Genomic DNA, 19,529 nt, shown 5'->3' on the forward strand with positions numbered 1-19,529 from the left:
TATGGTAGATATAGACAGTGGAATACTATTTAGCTTTTAGATGAAACATCACCATTTGTGACAACATGGATGGATCTTGAGAGTATCATGCTAAGCAAAATAAGTCAGATGATTTCACTCATTTTTTAATTTTGTGAGATACAAAACAGAAAGCAACAAATGAACTAACAAGACAAATAAACAAACTCATACACAGATAACAATATGATGGTTACCAGAGGGGAAGAAGGGTGGGAGAAGCTGAAGAGAAAAAGGGGTCAGATATATGGTGATGAAAGGAGACTAAACTGTGGGTGGTGAGCACCCAATGTAATATATAGGTGATGCATTATAGAATTATATACTTGAAACATATAATCTTTTTAATGAATTTCACACCAATAAATTTAATTTAAAAAATGAAAACTACCCTGACCAAAGTGGCTCAGTGATTGAACATTGACCTATGAACCAGGAGGTCATGGTTTGATTTCTGGTCAAGGCACATACCTGGGTTGTGGGCTCGATCCTCAGTGGGAAGTGTGTAGGAGACAGCCAATAAATGACTCTCTGTCATCATTGATGTTTCTATCTCTCTCTCTCTCCCTTCCTCTCTGAAATCAATAAAAATATTTTTAAAAATAAAACTAGCAAATCATAACCACAATGGGACACGACTTCACACCCATTACAATGGCTGTAAAATAAAATAATATAAAATAAAAAGTGTTGGAAAAGATGTAAAGAAACTGGAACCATTATATCTTGCCTGTGAGAATGTAAATTGCTGAAGACACTGTGGAAAACACTGTGGCAGTTCCTCAAAAGTTAAACACAACATTACCATATGATCTAGCAATTTCACTCCTACTTATATAGCCAAAAAACTGAAAACAGGAACTCAAACAAATACTTGTACATTTATGTTCATAGCAGCATTATTTACAATAGCTAAAATGTAAAACAACCCAAATTTCCATCAACAGATGAATGGTGAACAAAATGTTATATATACATTTATTCGAAAATTATTCAGCCATAAAAAAATAAAATTCTGACACATGCCATAACCTGGATGAACCCTGAAAACAGTATGCTAAATGAAATAAACTAGGCACAAAAAGATAAATATTGTATGATTCCACTCATATGAAGCACCTGGAATAGGCAAGTTCATAGAGAAAGAAAATAGAAAGTGAGGGCTGGTAGTGAAGAAGAAATGGAAACGTATTATTTAACTAAAGGTCCAATGCATGAAATTCATGCAAGAGTAGGCCTTCCTTCCCCTGGCTGCCAGCACCAGCTTCTCTCTGGCACCTGGGACTCAGCTTTCTCTGCAGTGCTGCTGGCAGGCACAGGGATCTGGGCTTCCCTCGCAGAGGGAGGTCCCACCCACCTGCCACAGCCCGCCAGGTTGGTGGCCTGGCCCTCCCTCTTTGGGGAGAGCATGGAGCCCCCCAATTGATTGCTCTGCCAGCCGGTAGCCTGGGCCTCCTTCTGCGGGTCGATCATGGGGCAATGGCTGGGCCCCCGACCAATCACATTGCACTTCCTTGGCTGGCCTGGTGCCAGTGGGTGTCATAGCGTGGTCGTCCGGAAGGTCATCTGGTCTAATTAGCATATCATGCTTTTATTATTATAGATGGAAACAGAGCTTTAATTGAGATGATAAAAATGCTCTTGAAATGGGTAATGGTGATGGTTCCACAACATTGTGAATGTATTTAGTGCCACCAAATAGGACATTTAATAATTATGTAAATGGTAAGCTTATGCTTATGTACATTTTACCAAAATAAAAAAGAATTATCATGATAAAAATCAGAAAAGTATCAGCATAGTTTTTTGTTTAAATACTTGAGAGAAAAGGCAGATGCAAAAAAGAACAACAAAAGTGATATTAACCAAGAAAACTGATAAACATTTAAATAAGCAATACTCATGGCATCAAAGAAATTACAGAAAACATGTTCCGCCTGGCTGGCGTGACTCAGTGGTTGAGCATCGACCTATGAACCAGGAAATCACAGTTCAAGTGCAGGTCAGGGCACATGCCAGGGTTGTGGGCTGGATTCCCAGTGGCGGGTGGGTCTGTTTTAGCTATTTTCTCATGGTTTCACTCTTCCTCCCCACTTTTAACATTCTTTCCTTTATTTCTTTATCTTTAATATCTATGCATGGGAGCAATATGCTCTTGTTTTTGCTCTGCTTCTGAATGATGCATGTGTGCTACTATACTGGAGTAAAAAAAAAAAAATCTGAGTTTTAGCTTTAGGCTTTGATTTGTAGGAATTGAGAGGTGGGAGTTGGAAAAAGTACTATAAGTACTTAACTGTATTTATAAATGTACTGGTGTCCTTTACAAAAAGATACATCAGCCAACCAAATAGAAAATCAAGGTTAGAGGGGAGAAATATAAATTATTTGGTGAAATCTTTGGTTCAGTCATATCAAAAACAAAATTCTAGACTCTGTATTATTTAACATGTTTTGTTAATCCATAAAATGTCATTTTATGTAATTTAACAAGAAAATGTACTTTAATTGATTTTAAAGTTATTTTTTCTTTCTTTTATAAAGTGTATGAAAGTTTTAAGTGATTATGAAGATTAATCATTTGTTCACAAATATATGGACTTCAAATCATGCATTTCTTGAGAATCTGTAAGAAAATGTTTTAAATGCTTCGGCTCTGTGCTGTCCTATTATAACGACGCTAAATTTAGTCAGGTTTTGGTTTGTCCTCATCTGCACAATGATGACAATCTCTAATTTGGACTTTCTAATATAAGCATTGTTATAGCATAGTCTGTCGTCTAAGATGGCTTAGAAAAGGCAAAAATAAACTTAATTCTTGCAAATCTGAACAACAATATGCAGCCTAGAAAGAAGAAAAGGCTGGTTGCATAATAATGCAGAACAGTGACTATCCCCAGTCTCCTTCCAGGAGTTACCAGGCCCTAAAAATAATTTGACTTCATTCAAGTACATTTTTTTCCCCAAAAACAGCAACCCTCAGTAAAACTTTCATGAGCAATTTTGGTATAGGCCACACCAGGAATAGAGAAAGCAGGTAAGATATTTATCAAATTAGAAATGTACACATCACATTTACACTATCAAATGATTAGAACTTTTGGCTCTATTAGGTTTACTTAGTCACCTTTATCATGTAATAAAAAACTCGAGCCAAAAATTATAAACTTAATTTCTGCAAAACCCAAAGAAGTCAATGAGCCCTGGTCCAATGACCAAGTTACTCTTCTTGTCAAGAATGTTTTATGCACGTACACTCATGCACATGTGCACACCCTATGTAGCCAGACTTTCCTGTCAATTTCTGTGACATCGTCTCCCATTCTGTCACCTAAAATAAAACCACTTTGCTTCCCAGACTCAATCAATAGTTTATTTTAATCTCCCCCCCCCCATATCTTATGCTACATTAAAATCATCATTACATAATTTGGCCCTTTCTGTCTTCAAAGCATGCACATGAACTTATTTGAAACTAAGGTACACAGTGAGAACTTGAGAGATACACATTAATATCTCAAGCAGTTACAGAGAAAATTTATGTTGTGAAAGCTAAAACAAGGCATAAAGGCAACATGATGAGGCATCCTAATGTTTCTGTTGGACAAAATTTATTTGGTAAGTCTTCTTTTCTGTTGTGTGTTTTTTTCCTTCCCAGGCATATTACAATTATCCAGCATAAGTGCCATCTTTATATTCCTTTTACGTTTCCGTTTTTCTCTATATCTGATATCATCATAGGTACAGGCATATCAGATGTATTTCCAAACTAGATCCCAGTCAATGCGTGGGTCTCTAATAATTGTTTTGAACACTTACTTAGGAGCCTAACATTTACATTTTTTGAAATGTCCTTCTTTTCTAGAGTACTTATTCTATTTAAGAGGCTTTAAAATTCTTCCACAGATTTTAGGCACATGCTCATTAATATGACCACTTGCTTTGAATAAATATGAATCATGAATAAAGATAAATTGAACTTTAACTAACACCTCAAAATAACACTACAAAGGCCTTGGTGGGTGTGGTTCAGTTGGTTGGGCATCGTCCCATGCACCGAAAGATTGCTGATTCCATTACCAATCAGGGCACATGCAGGGGTTGTGGGCTTCATCCCCAGTAGTGGCGTGTAGAATGAGCCAATGGATGGTTTGCTCTAACGTCAACATTTCTCTCTAACATCGATGTTTCTCTTTCTCCCTCTCCCTTCTTCTCTTTCTAAAAATAAAAAATATACTTTTTTCAAAAATAACACCAGTGTGTTTTTATTGCCTAACTACAAGCACTACATAAGTATAAATAAGGACCATCATTCTTAATCTTTCACAATCAAGCAGAGTTTTTAAAAATTAAAAATGAGTCTCTGTTAGGAGAAAGAACTTCCATTTCAGAGGAATCTCAGCTCAGTTGAACAGGAGAAACCAGGATGGAACAGGAAGGGAGTGATGGTGAAGCCCCATCTTCTCCCTGGTAGCACCAGTGTAATGGGCTGCCCAGGCTAGAGGCTGGGGCCTCCCCACTTCCATCCTGCTCAAAGGCTTCTTGGAGAAGGCAGTCAACTTGCTAGAACTTAGCTTCATCTTTCAGTCAATCCAGGAAGGCTTCTTAGAGGAATCCCATGCCAACAGGGGGGAAGTAGGTTCTTCTTTTCGGCATTGAGCCCAAGTACCCATCCATGCTCTCAGGTGCCGTCTTTTTGGGCCCTTCCCGCCCACAGAGTGCCATGGCCGTAGGTCCTCGGTGCCAGGGTTCAGCAGGTGCCAGGGCAGAGGCGCACACCCGAATCTTAGCCTCCGACGAGTGGAGGAGAGCAGGGCAGAGCGGGTCTCACCTCCCCAGCTACGACCTCAGCCTCTGCCATGGCTCTCCAAGCAGATTCTTTGGAGGCCATTTCCACAGGGAAAAATCCACTAGGTTAGGGCAGTGGTCGGCAAACCGCGGCTCGCGAGCCACATGCGGCTCTTGGGCCCCTTGAGTGTGGCTCTTCTACAAAATACCATGAGCGGGCGCGCACGTACAGTGCGATTGAAACTTCCTGGCCCATGCGCAGAAGTCGGTTTTCGGCCTGGGAGAGTCTATTTTGAAGAAGTGGCGTTAGAACACTCAAGGGGCCAAAGAGCCGCATGTGGCTCGTGAGCCGCGGTTTGCCGACCACTGGGTTAGGGTATGGTTCTAAGTTTACCCAGTATAACCTCATTCAGTAGGCCACTGCGTAGTACCTTTTAGCGTGTAAAGTGCCATATTCACAGGTTCCAAGGATTAGAACTGTGGACATCTTTAAAGAGCCTGCCATAAGAGAGATCCTGTTTCATTTAACAACTCACAGAAGGTCGGTCATGTGCTGAGTGCAGAAAACGAGGAGAAAAGCGGTATTGGGTATTGGATGAGACTGGGAAGTGGGCAATGACCACAATATTTATTACATCATAAACCATGTTGAGAGTTTTGATCTTTATTCTAAAAACAGTGAGAAGCCCTCGAAGGGGTGACAGATTAGACTTTATTTTAAAATATCCCTCTAGCTACTGGGTAGAAATGTATTTTAAAATAGCAGCGGTTCAGGAAAAGGATGATGGTAGCAGCAACAACAGATATTCAAATGATTAAAATTATTATTCAAATTACTGAAGTCATTTCAGATCTTTCACTTCTATATGGCTGACTCTATGACTGGTTAAATACCTGCCTAGTAGTTCCATGGGGAAGATTAAATGTTATGAGGCACAACATGCCATTTATATAGGAACAGTACCAGGCATGCATGATAAACAGGCTTTGCATTATTATATTGCTTCTATTATTACTATGCATAACTCTATGCTAGTAAATTAGAAAACATGTAATATGAATGATTTTATAGAAAAATAAAAACTGATTGTACTTAAATAAATTTCTGCTTTAAGTAGAAATATGAAATGTAATTCATGACGTAGAAAACCTGAATAGATTAAGAGTGCTTTGAAACACTGAGGGAGAGAAGAGAATTTGAAAAATGAGGTAGTAGAAGGGGCAAATCCAAGTCATGTTCGGCTTTTGAGGTCATCTTAAGGATTTTAGCTTTTACTGTAGGCAAAATGGGGAACCTTGGAGGTTTTGATGAAAGGAGTGCCATGGTCTAACTTTGGTGTTAAAACTGGCTGATATTTTGAAAATAGACAGACTGTAGGGGGTAAGCTTGGAGGATGAGAATGATATTTTATCATTCTCTCCTACGTGCCTCCACTACATCCTCTCCTTGCTACACTCTCAGCTTCTGTCACATTTTATTATAATTACCTGTACTTACTTATGTCCTCCTCTAAATTGTAAGCTTCTTTAGAGGAAAAATCAAGTTGATCTTCGCACTGCATTTCCAGAAATTAGCACAGCACTTGATACACAATAACTACTGAATACAAACTGGTTGAATTAAGTTAGTAAAATCAATCCTTATCTTCTGCTTACAGACATGTTACTAGTGTGATGGAGAGAACCAGTGGTGATTCCCTACACCAGGAGTACCACACATGCATTTATCTTATTAGGCTTCTTTTTCTGTGTAACCATTTGTTATTTTCCAGCATGAACTGGCTGGTGTGTCTCACGGTTCTAATTCAAGTAAAGGAGAAAGAAATGAATATTTATATTTATATAACCAAGCATATATACCAAACATGACTTTCGTATGGTAGTTACTTTAAGCATTTAACTCTCCTCACAAAGTTGGGAAGAAATGTATAATTAGCTCCATTTTATAAGAAGAAACCAAAGTTTAAAAATGCTAAGTAACTTATCTAAGGTGATCCAATATGTAAAAGACCGGGTTTTAAATATATATAAAACCCTTGTTTATCTATATTATATAGCTTGATATAGGTATATAAGCAAAATAAAATAAATGGATACTTTTAAAATACAAATATATTACTTACTGGAAAGTATAGAAGCAAAGACCCAAAAAGGATAGTTTCCAACAGGATAAGGCCCGATGCTCTGATGCTCTAAAAAATAAAATTAAAATGTCATTGTTAGACTTACATTTCTAGGCATGGAAGAATTTATGCTATTGTGACAATGCCTCAACCAGTAGAACAGCATTCTTTGAGGGAAAATAAATAAAAACTGACTAATATTTCAGACAGGGGAACTTAACTGAAACATGCAAAGACTGACTACAAAGGTGATGGTAGACTTAATAACATTTCTAGTGCCTTCATGGAGTTTTATTCTCTAAAATTTGAATTATTGAGCAGTTTAAGCAGTCGGAAACACTATCTAGAAAATCCTTTCAAACTAACTGATTCACAGACACATTAGGTCTTGCCTGTATTTCTGAAACATCAGCTACAAGTTCATATTGAATTCTGTCCCTAAGCCACTTCACAAATACCTACATGATGATTTCAGAGCGTAAAACAAACATATGCCCAAGGTCTTGGCGCCTCTGTGATAAAATATAGTCCCCAAACTCACTGCAGAGCTCCACTGTGTGAATAATCGAAATCACACTAAATAACAGAGAAATCTCACCTTGTAAAATGCTTAAATTATTCTCAACTCAAAATTCAAAAGAATAAGTTGATTTTCAAATAAATTTTCTGAATATTTAAAGTTTATAAAGTATTTTATTAGACTCAAAATAGCATTATTTTCCCAAAGCAAAATACTTTGAGTTGTGGGATGAAATGAAAAATAACAAAAAAAATCAATCTTATCTTCTAATAATAAATTTTGCTTCAGTGAGTTTAAATATTAATATAGGGTAAATATATCCATTAAGAATACAAACATAAAAACAGGTCATTTGAGAGTCCCCAGATTTCACTAAATGCCTCATAAAATGTATACACCTGGTGCAAATATGATATCTTAACTGGAAATAATTTGAGGTAGCAGCAATTAGTTTTTCAACAACAAAAAGCTGAAAAACCAAACCACAACAGTCCATTACTTAAAAAGAAATATCAGCTACCTGGATAATCAGAGAAAGAAAATGTAATTCCTCTTCCAAAACCCTGGTAGGACATTGTTGGGCAAATAGGAAAGACTTTATATAATCCCTCAAAAGAACTCAGGACTTCCATTAATTTAAGAATTTGGGAATAAAGAAACAAGTTTAGTCCATGAACAGACTTGATTATTCAAGTGACTTCTTACTATTGGTTGCTATTTTTGCCAACAGGTGCTTTTTACTGAAAATGCAATTTCTATCAGCAAACTTTAAAATGGGTTTTGTGCTGGCAGAACTTCCAAGGTGGCAAAGTATATTCATATTTAATTATGAATAATCTATGATTTATTTTTTAAACTTTCCAAGAAAATGACACTGAGAGTAAGAGTCTAAAATGTTATACGAGATTGCTTGTGAAACAATCTATATTGTTTGGAAAAAAGGGATATGAAAAGAAGCTGCAAGCTTAATGGAAATAACAGACTTAGCGTTTACTTAATCTCAGTTTGAATTATAAAACAACCACTTGAACTTCAATGGCCTCACCCGTAAAATGGGTTTCCTAATCTTTACCTTATTAATTCTCACAGGTTTAATAAAATATGAAGTATGCAAAATAGGCAGCATCATGCCAGATACTTAATAAGTAGGTATGTATTATTCAATGGTAGAAAACAGCACCAGGATGATAAATTTGAAAATCACAGAGGTATATATTAGTATTTGTCAAAAAATTTTAATGTTAGGATCCAAAATGGCTCTGAAGGTGGCAAAGCCTTAGGGGAAGGAAATCAGTCATTCTTTGTTTAGGGCCAATTGGTTCTTAGCTTGCTACAACCATCAAAACCGCATGACAACTGGTGCCTGCTTTTACTACGTATTCTCAGAGCAAATAACCAATCTTTTTTTCATGTGGAAATGCCCAGTAATCTGCCTAACACTTTCATTGCCTCATTCCTGGCTGGGTAGAAGAGCTCAAAACTGCAAATTATAAACTGAACTCTACTAAGTGGTTCCATAATCAAAAGTAAGGCCTATTAAAAATGTGGACTTTTCCTTTAAAAATATTCTTAGGCAGAGCTGGCTTTATGGCTGCATAGAAAGAGTAAGTGCCTAATAGGTAAGACTTTAGGGATTAAGGAAAAAAAAAAAAAACAGAAAAACAAAAAACAAAAAACAAACACCTCATGCTTCCTGAAACATTTTCCCATATTCTTATTGGTATTGGAAGTTCTTTTAAGTAGAACAAAGCCTTTTATTTTTTACTTATTGCCAAAGAATAAATATGTAAGTAATAACTAACTTCAGTTCAAAGTGAAGAACAGAAATCATTTTCTTGCAATTAAAGTGATATGATAGGAAGGAGAGAGGAGGTACTAAATATGTATGGGAGAGAGGAGGAAGTGAAAAATGAAGATGGATGAGAGAGATAATGCATAAAATAATAGATGCATCTCTTTCATAGTTTTGTCTGAGATAGAAATGGTAGCATATAACTCTTTTTAACCAGAGTTACTAACTGGGAAACTCTTGAAAAACTACCTTGAAGATAATCAATAATGTACAGTATTATACTACTTATGTAAAATACATACACACAAATGAACACCATAAATTTTCTCTCTCTATATATAAATATATCAGATATGGTTCTAGAGGATATATATCAAGCTGGTAACCATGTCTTTTTTTTCTAGAGAAGTGAATAGCTTTGGAAATATTGTTTGCCTTTTTAAATTTAATTTTAGATGTTACACTGCTGTGCAATATACATTTTAGTAATTAAATAAATAAAATTAAATTAAAGTTATCTAAAATTAAATTAAAATTATCTAAAAAATAAATTAAAATTAAAAATAAAATTAAAATTATCTAAAATTCTACATTAGGTATCATAGCATGCAAAGAAGTCTAAGGTAAGCCCTTTCTAATAATTCCTATTTAATAAGTTTGTACTCAGTAACAACTACATGTATAAAATTATCAAACAGTATATTTATGACACTTAGAGATGAATAGAAAATGGAGGAAGTTATCTTTCAGCGTAACTCGCTAGTTTAGACTCCAAAAAGCCTAATAAATATAATTCCAGAATTTACAATAGAGGTGAACAAATTACACCTCCATACCATGTTCCCTATTTCTTAGACTTACAGAACTGACTTATGAAGGTTTATAACAGTCAGAGAGCAAACATGTAGACCAAAGAAAAGGGTTACTCTTATTACACCAATTTTACCAAATTATGTCAAAACCAATTTCTAAATTCTATAATCTTTAGATGCAAAGTATAGAAGCATAAGATGAAACACAATTGTCACAAGAAGATTTACCTGGGACTTAAGCACCCAGAGGAGGCCAAGTCACCAGAAGTAATCCTACCTAATAAAAGAGCAATATGCAAATTGACCCTAACTCCTCTACACCCACAAGCCACGCCCACCAGCCAATCAGGAGCAAGTATGCAAATAAACCCAACAAAGATGGCTACAGCCACAGAGAGCAGGAGGGAGGCTTGGGTTTCCCTTGCAACAGAGGAAGCCAAGCTTTCTGCCAGCCCTTGCCGGCCTAAGCCTCCACTCAAGGCTACAAAGTTTCCATTATAGAAGGTAAACAAATCCAAACAGAAATGGTGGCAGCTACGGAGCTAGAAAGGGCAGGAGGCAAGGGTTGCCCTGGCAATGGAGGAAGCAAAGCTTCTGCAGCCCTGGCTGGCCTAGGCCTCTGCTCCAGGCTACAAAGTTTGAATTGTAGAAGATACATAAATCCCAGATACTAGGGCCTCTGCTTGGGTCGCCAGGGGGCGTGGCCGGCCTGCAAACCACCACAGGCCCTTCTCCCAGGCCACCCCACACCCCAAGGGGAATCCCCACCCTGATCCGGGATACCCTTCAGGGCAAACCAGCTGGCCCCCACCCATGCACCAGGCCTCTATCCTATCTAATAAAAGAGTAATATGCAGATTGACCATCACTCCAACACACAAGATGGCTGCCCCCATGTGGTCAAAGATCCTGCTCCCATGTGGACACAAGATGGCTGGCACAAGATGGCCAGCAGGGGAGGGCAGTTGTGGGTGATCAGGCCTGCAAGGGAGGGCAGTTGTGGGTGATCAGGCCAGCAGGGGAGGGCAGTTAGGGGTGACCAGGCTGGCAGAGGAGGGAAGTTGGGGGTGACTGGGCCTGCAGGGAAGAGCAGTTGGCTGGGACCCAGGCCTACAGGGGAAAGCAGTTGGGGGGGGACCAGGCCTGCAGGGGAGGACAGTTAGGGTGACCAGGCCTGAAGGGGAGGGCAGTTAGGGGCAAACATGCTGGCAGGGGAGCAGTTAGGCATCAATCAGGCTGTCAGGGAGTGGTTAGGGGGTGATCAGGCTGGCAGGCAGAAGCAGTTAGGGGCAATCAGGAAGGCAGGCAGGCGAACAGTTGGGAACCAGTAGTCCTGGATTGTGAGAGGGATGTCCGACTGCCCGTTTAGGTCCGATCCCACCAGGATCGGGCCTAAACAGGCAGTAGGACATCCCTCGAGGGGTCCCAGATTGGAGAGGGTGCAGGCTGGCCTGAGGAACACCCCCCACCCCTGCTGTGTATGAGTTTTGTGCACCGGGCCTCTAGTAAATGATAAAAATGCTGAAGTGTGAATTTTTAAAAATAATTAAAATTGTTTGTAATTACTTCCTGGATTCTGCATTCACTAACTTCTTCATTTATTTTTTAATGTTTTTAACCACTGGGGAAATTAATGTATATCTTGCTAAAACAGTGCAGCTATTTTGGATCATAGTCAATTTCTTCAGCCCTGTAACAGTTAAAATGTCTTTCTATTACAAAGGAATAATATGAATATATTTTTACATAGCTTAACCTCAGAATGTCTGATGAAAATATAAGAAAGGAATAGAGTAAGACTCTGAAAGGAATGAACTAGCAAGAGTTTGGATGATTAACCAAGACTATAAATTTTTATCATTTACAAAAAGAATTAGCCACACTAGGGGAGAAGAAACTCATAAGCTATGCTTTTTCTTTTAAGCCTCCTGTTTCTATAGAGAAATCCATGGACAGAAAAATTACAAACAAAACCTGAAAAACACCTGATTAAATAATTACACATAAATAAATTGGAAGCAATATGTAAAAGATGGTCCTGAATAGAATCCTAACATGGAGAGATAGGAGAATATTATTTTTTCAATAATTTTATTTATAATTATTTAAATAGATGAGTAAGTATAGACTACATCTATAGTTTGACAGATTGCAGGCAATTAGTTTGTCTCAAGATCTGTGATGAAATGGAGACAATCCAATTGAATTTAGAAAAAATTGTCAAGGAACAATTTCCCAAAATATGGTTAGTTAAACCCAATATCATTTTTTCAGAAGAATAAAAAAGGTCCAAAAAGCAGAGGAATGTGATGAGGAGAGAGATCCCCTAAGTTAAACATAAATAATTCAGAGAATTATAAATTCATGGAATAAAACACTGGGGCTTTATATCCAGGTGGTTCAAAATCTTAGCATCAGTCGTTTGTTAACTGCGTGACCTTGGGCAAGCTACTTAACCTTCTGAGCTTCAGTCTTCATTTATAAAATGAGTGTAACAATGCCCACCTTGCAGCACCATTGTAAAGAGTGGCAATGATGCTACTTGGCAAAGGTCAGTCAATGGAAGTTCAGAACAGTCTTTCATGGGCGGATAGAGGATGTGAGGTCAATGTGCTGCCTGAGCTCACTCAGATGGTGAGTGACTCCACGTCAGTTTGATTTCCTTTGTACATCCCACCTAACCCTCAGTTGTGTCCTTACCCAAACTAAAGGGAACAAAACTGTAAGTTATAGTGTAATAACAAAACATGTAGCACTACTAAAGGATTTAAAAATCAACCACAAGTAAGGGGTTGGGTTCAGATGTTATAAAAAATGTACCAGTCAATTTAAAATTCTTGAAAGTGTTATGTAAAACATTGAAAGGTATTATAACATTGCCTTAACTAGGAATTCTTTCTAATTTCTAAGATGTTACAAGAAAATCCATTTTTCATCTGACAGAGTCATTTTGTAGCAGAGCACTTTCAGACATTTTGGAAAAATAAGTTTATCCAAAAAATAAAGTCCAAAGTGACTTAAACATCATTTCATATTCTTTAAAACAGTACAGCACACTAAGTAAATAGAAAAATAAATTATAATTATACTATAGCCCCATTGCACAAAATTCGTGCATGGGGGTGATCCCTCAGCCCAACCTGCACCCTCTCCAATCCAGGATCCCTCAGGGTTTGTCTGACAGTCAGACATTCCTCTCGTAATATAGGACCACTGGCTCCTAACTGCTCACCTGCCTGCTGGCCTGATCTCCCTAACTGCTCTCCCCTGCCAACCTGATCATCCTAACTGCTCTCCCCTGCCAGCCTGATCCCCCTAACTGCTCTCCCCTGCCAGCCTGATCCCCCTAACTGCTCTCCCCTGCCAGCCTGATCCCCCTAACTGCTCTCCCCTGCCAGCCTGATCCCCCAACTGCTCTCCCTTGCCAGCCTCATCGGCCCTAACTGCCACTGCCTTGACCCCGCCACCAAGGCTTTGTCCAAAAGGACATCCAGAAGGTCGTCTGGAAGATGTTTGGTCTAATTAGCATATTACACTTATATTAGTATAGATTGATTTCATAGAGGTAGGGAGATAGAAACATCAATGATGAGAGAGAATCATTGATTGGCTGCCTCCTGCATGCCCCACACTGGGGATCAAGCCTACAACCCAGGCATGTGCCCTGACCGGGAATTGAACTCTGAGCCCTTCAGTTCTCAGGTGGATGCTCTATCCACTGAGCAATACCAGCCGGGGCTACACTTCCCCTTTCCACTGGGATGTGTTCTGACTGCTGGAGCTGAAACACTGAAGATATCTCACTGGGGCAGAGTGAGGTGCACTGGGCAGCTCAGGCCAGAGTGGGGTGCACTGGGTTGGAGTAGGTGGAGCCCCCTGAAAGCTGGAGAGGGGCCTCGTTTAACAGCCGCACTGTTTCATGGCTGTGCTGCCTCACAGTTGAGCAGCCACACTGTTGGGCTGTGCCACAGTCAGCAGGAGTTTACACACTGAACTGTCTGCACAGATAGCTTCCTCCTCACCACACCCCCAAGCTGGGGGCTCCTCTTAGGGTTGAAGTGACACCGACCACCCTTGGCTGGTAGCCCAATCTAGAAAGAGAAGTGGGGAATCCTGATTTTATGTGAACGCTCCAATTTCTTAAGTTGGCAACTAATGCAAACTTCAGATGTTTGGGCCAAACCAGAGAGGTAGTCAGGCCTGGTGTCCAGGCCACTGGGGCGGCACTGGACTCCTCTGCAACAGCTTGGTGGTGAGGCCAACCCAGACCCTCCACCTCCAGGCCATGGCCTCCATCCGGGGCGCAGGCCACAGCCCCCACCACCATCCAAGCTGCCATCCAGGGGCACCTGTGCTGGACCAAACCATCGCCTAGCACAGGGCGGGGGCATGCTGCCATTGGATGGAGCCATCACTGAGCGAGTGGGGGAGCTCCCGGCATGAGCACCACTCCCTGTGGGGCCGTCTGTTGCCTTGGAGCTGCCACTCCCAACCGTGCTGCAGGTTGCAGGGAGAGCCACGCGCAGGGAGCCAATGCTGCGCTGCCGCGGAGGAGGGACCGAAGCGGGGAACGCCGTTGTGAGGCGCTGCCATTGGGGTGTCTCCACCCAGAGCCTGCGCCACCTGGAACCCAGGATGGTCAGCTGAGAGGTGGGTCCATTTGCCCGGAGCCTGGGGCTGGGCTCTGGGGCAGGACCGACGGCTTCGGAGGCAGTTTGCGGGGGCCTGGCCACGGGTCCTGCCCCGGCTTGTAGAGTTGCATGTTGTCACCACACATTGGGCAGGGGAGTATTGAGCAGAGCTCAGCCCAGCTGTAAGGGGACCCTAGGCGACTGCGCATGTGAAGGGAGTGGGGCGCGCTTGGGTAAGTCTGACATTACCCCGCTTGGTTTTAAATGCAAACCCGCCGTGGGGTGCGGACAGGCCTTGAAGGTCTTGTTTCCTTCTGTCTGCTCACATCCAAGTGCCTAGCGCTCTGTAAGTGGACACAGTGCGCCTGATGTTCGTTTGTCCCTCTGGTCGCTTGGTCATCGGTTTTTATTTGTTCACTACATTCCTTCCGTGTGCAGTGATCACACTTCATCTGCAGCGGGGCGGGCTCGAGTGACCTGGAGGAAGCATGGGGAGAGCAGTCACTGCTGGTCGCCCCTGGCACTGCTGGCGGTATCCTTTCTTCCTTGTGGGGTATCTAGCGAGGGGAAGCAGCCACAGTGCCCGAGGCCGAGTTCCAGGAGGCCGGCAGCGCTGTTGGGATCGTGCCGGCAGCACTGGTCCATTGGTGCCTGGCCTGTCCTCTGGAGCTTGACCCTGCAGGACTACGAAGGGAGCCGGTCCCCAGTTCCACCCGCCTCCACCACCAATTGATCAGAGTCTGAGGGCTGGAAGGAGGGACCAAGAGGCCTGCCTTCCAGCTGCTCACCAGTCACCACTTGCCAGTCACTGCTCACCAGTCACTGCTGCCACTGATTGATCAGCTCCCGCTCCCTCAGCTCCCTAGCCTGGTGTTCGGTGGTCCCTCCAGTCATTATGGACATGATGGACCCTGGGTTTTTATATATTAGGATATATGTATCTTATATAATAAAAGCCTAATATGCAAATTGACCGAACAGTGGAACGACCAGCTGAACAACAAGTTGCTATGAGATGCACTGACCAACAGGGGGCAGACACTCAACACAGGAGCTGCCCCCAGTCCGCAGGCCCTGACCAGTGGCGGCGGCAGGGGGCGGGGCTGGTGACTGGGCAGTGCCAGGCCAGCCAAGGAGGGTGCCAGAGGGAACCCCCTGATCGCCTCGCCGGTCACCCCACAGATGGGCCCTGATCACTGGCCAGGCCTAGGGACCCTAGCCATGCATGAATTTCATGCACCAGGCCTCTAGTGTATACATAATTACACACACACACACATACATATATAATTACTAGAGGCCCGGTGCATGAAATTCATACACAGGTGCGGTCTCTAGGCCTGACTGGCAATTGAAGCACGAGCGTCTGGCATGGGAGGGCAGGTCCCAGCTGACCTCTGGACTCTGGGCAGCACCTGGGCCCCCCCTCCGCCTGAGTCACGGTGCCTGAGTCCCCACACAGAGATGAGGTGAGCGCGGCAAGACGCTGTGGGCCAGGACACAGTGTGGGCCTCTAGGCCGCCCAGCAGTGCCACTAAAAAACCGAGTGTGCTCTCTCCTGGCCGACCTCACAGACCAGCTCCTGTGCAAACCCAAGGGGAGCCCGACTGGCCCCTGCGGTCCTGGCAGCTGCGACCCAGCTCACCCGGAAGAGGACACACAGGTGCGGGGTGAGCTCCTCATGGATGTCTGGCACCTAAGCGTGGGGGCTTCCCCAGAGCACAAGTCCTGGTGTCCCCGGGGAGGGTAGCAGGGGGAGTGAGGGTGAGCTCAGCGTACACCCTGCATTCTCACCACACTTCTGTCCCTACCACCCCTGCCCCCAGGTAGCTGGTGATAGGTTGCAGCCCCCCTCTCAGACACCACAGGAGGTTGGTTGCCATCACCCACCCCCAGTTCCTCATCCCAGCCCAGGGCTGGCCTCGATCAGATGATCAGGGCTTGTTAACTGCTGGTCGCCATCTGCAGGGCAATCAGTTGGGGCCAGGCCCCCCGCCCAGCTCCCTCAGTGCCTGGGATCCGGGCGGCAGCCCCGCCCCCTGACATCACCACTGGTCGCCATCTGCGGGGTGATCAACAGGGCGATCGGGCCCCTGCTCACACCTGCCTTGGCTTGGCACCACCCGCTCACCTTCTCCACCATCCCCCTGCTGTCCCACTTTCATTGAGGCCCATCGGGGCTGGCAGCACCTCCAATGCCGCCCACTGCCAGCGCTGTGTCACCGATGCCCACCATGTTCCATGCAGCCCCCTGGTGGTTAGTGCACATCATAGCAAGTGGTCGAATTCCCAGTCAAACAATTTGCATATTAGGATTTTATTATATAGGATACACACACACACACACACACACACACACACATGTTAATCCTCACCTGAGGATATTTTTTCCATTGCTTTTCAGATCGAGTGGAAAGGAAGGAAATGGAGAGAGACAGAGGAGAGAGGAAAACACCTGTGTTAGAAGACACATTGATTGGTTGCTTTCCCATACACCCGCACCTGGGACTGGGGATCAAGCCTGCAACTCAGATATGTGCCCTTGACCAGGAATTGAACCCATGACCACCCTTTGGTGTGCGGGCCAACACTTTAAATGCTAAGTCACACTAGCTAGGGTGAAAAATTCATGATGTCTTATAATGTGAAATTAGAAATAACAAGTATTCATTATTAATACGATTTACCATTTATTTCTGGCAGAAACTTCTCATGGTTGTTTTTGTAGTATTTACATGAGATGCTCGCCAATTCTTTGCTTTGTCTCAGATAATGTGAACACAAAGAGGTGTTCCCTCTAGTGTCTCATCTTTCACAAGTTCAGTGCCTGGTTTTATGGCTCAATGTTGCTGACTCTCACTGCAGAGGCAGAGTTGCAGAAAACTGAGGTACATACTGGGCATATGCCCTGAATGGGAATCGAACTGTGGCCTCCTGGTTCATAGGTCAATGCTCAACCACTGAGCCACGCCGGCCAGGCTGGACAATCTTTCTTAACCAAACTCACCCTTTGTGCTTACGTCCAAAACAACTTAATACCAAAGCACTTCCAACAGATTTCTCCTCATTTCTTAGCCCCTTTCCTCTGCAACGATGTGACTAAAATGCATTCCTAAAATGTGGATCTTCATGTCCTTATTTGTCCTCATTCCTCTCATGGCTTCTTTGCAAAAATAGCTGTTACTTCTCTGTAATCTATTTGAAACTTCCAATTCCCTTTTTCTTTCAATACTACTAAATAGAGCAACTCATATTTCACTTAATGAAGATAAATTATCTAGGTGTCAAAAAAGCATATAAAAGTGAATGGTACATACTGAGATATTACAAAAAAGATCTTGCATTAGGAAGAATTACTGTACATCATTAAATAAAGTGGCATGAAATTACTGAAAAAAGAAACTATCATTTGCTTAGACATCTATTATTTTTTTTAATATATTTTATTGATTTTTTACAGAGAGGAAGAGAGAGGGATAGAGAGTTAGAAACATCGATGAGAGAGAAACATCGATCAGCTGCCTCTTGCACACCCGCTACTAGGGATGTGCCCACAACCAAGGTACATGCCCTTGACCGGAATCGAACCTGGGACCCTTGAGTCCGCAGGCCGATGCTCTATCCACTGAGCCAAACCGGTTTCGTCTAGACATCTATTATTGATAAAAAGCTATTGATTTAGTTGATATATTTTTTCAAATAAAAGATCACTGAAATAATAAATTCCTCCTCATGAAGAAATTCTATGGATGATAATAATAAAAATATAAAATATTAAGTATTTTAAAATGTAACATTACAGAGGTAAAACACTGCCGGAAACAAATCAGTTTCACTAAAAGAGAGATGTTGACAGGAAGCCAGGAAGGCTGGTCAACAACCTTAATTGCTCTAACCACTCACCCTTTAGTTGTTTACATTGTTAGCTGAAGCAGCCTCCACCTTGGTTTGTCCGATGTAAGTTTCTGTTATTTCCTGCCTAAGGGCTACATGTAAGTTTCTGTTTATCTTGCCTAAGATGTTTTCCCCAAAGCCTCAATAAAAGGGATGGCAGGGCCAGAGCAGGGAGTAGTTCTCCCACTAGAGGTGGACTACCGCCTGGCCCCCCATATCGCCAAATTGAACTTCTTCAAGTTTCCTTTCATTTGTGTGCAGCCCTTCTCCAGAACTCGAACCCTGAACCGGAACCCTGGACCACGCGGAACGTGGAAAGGGATTAGTACAAAACACTTTGCATAATTTTTCAAGTATCATTCTTTGTTACACTCGGAATAAACATAAATATCATTTAGTCTCACATTAACCTTTTTTTTTTTAACATAAATGTACTCCATACTTGGAGACATTCAAGATACTTCAAAAATCATTGGTTTCATCTGATTACTAAGTAGAAGCAGATCTAAGCAAACTTTCTTTATAGTTTGAACATTGTCTAACCTCATAATTTTTTTTCTCTTTTTAAATTTGGTATATTGAAAACTTCGATCTGCAAAGTAACTGCTCTAAAAATACCTCTGCTCACTCATAGGCACTAGAATCCCATTAACCATTAGCTAAACAACCTCAGCATCACCTTTATCTTCTTAAACAGGAAGAACAAAAGTGAGAACAGGAACATATTTGCTCAGGACTGTTAAGCTCGTCTTTAACACATTATTTGTCTTCTCTAGCATGCTTGGAGGTGTATGGAATGACCAGGGAATGTGTAAAACAAAGAGACATTACTATTTTGATAGTCTAAACATCCTAGGACTTGTCTATATGTCTTATTTTTATTCCACATTTTAACACAAGCTAAGTTTCATCTCTAAAATACGATGAGCATTTCAGTAACAAGTGATTTAAGGA

The 19,529-nt window shown here is 41.9% G+C and overlaps 1 protein-coding gene across 1 annotated transcript in view; it reads right to left on the minus strand.

Moving 5' to 3' along the window:
* GPR158 (G protein-coupled receptor 158) overlaps positions 1-19,529 on the minus strand; it is a 429,025-nt gene that overhangs the window by 110,378 nt on the left and 299,118 nt on the right. Inside the window, exon 5 of the mRNA XM_008148869.3 lies at positions 6,927-6,995. Within this exon, the coding sequence (XP_008147091.2) occupies positions 6,927-6,995 (69 nt within the window). The remainder of the gene's footprint in view (positions 1-6,926; positions 6,996-19,529) is intronic.

Source organism: Eptesicus fuscus, chromosome 2 (assembly GCF_027574615.1).
Source record: "Eptesicus fuscus isolate TK198812 chromosome 2, DD_ASM_mEF_20220401, whole genome shotgun sequence".
NCBI lineage: Eukaryota > Metazoa > Chordata > Mammalia > Chiroptera > Vespertilionidae > Eptesicus > Eptesicus fuscus.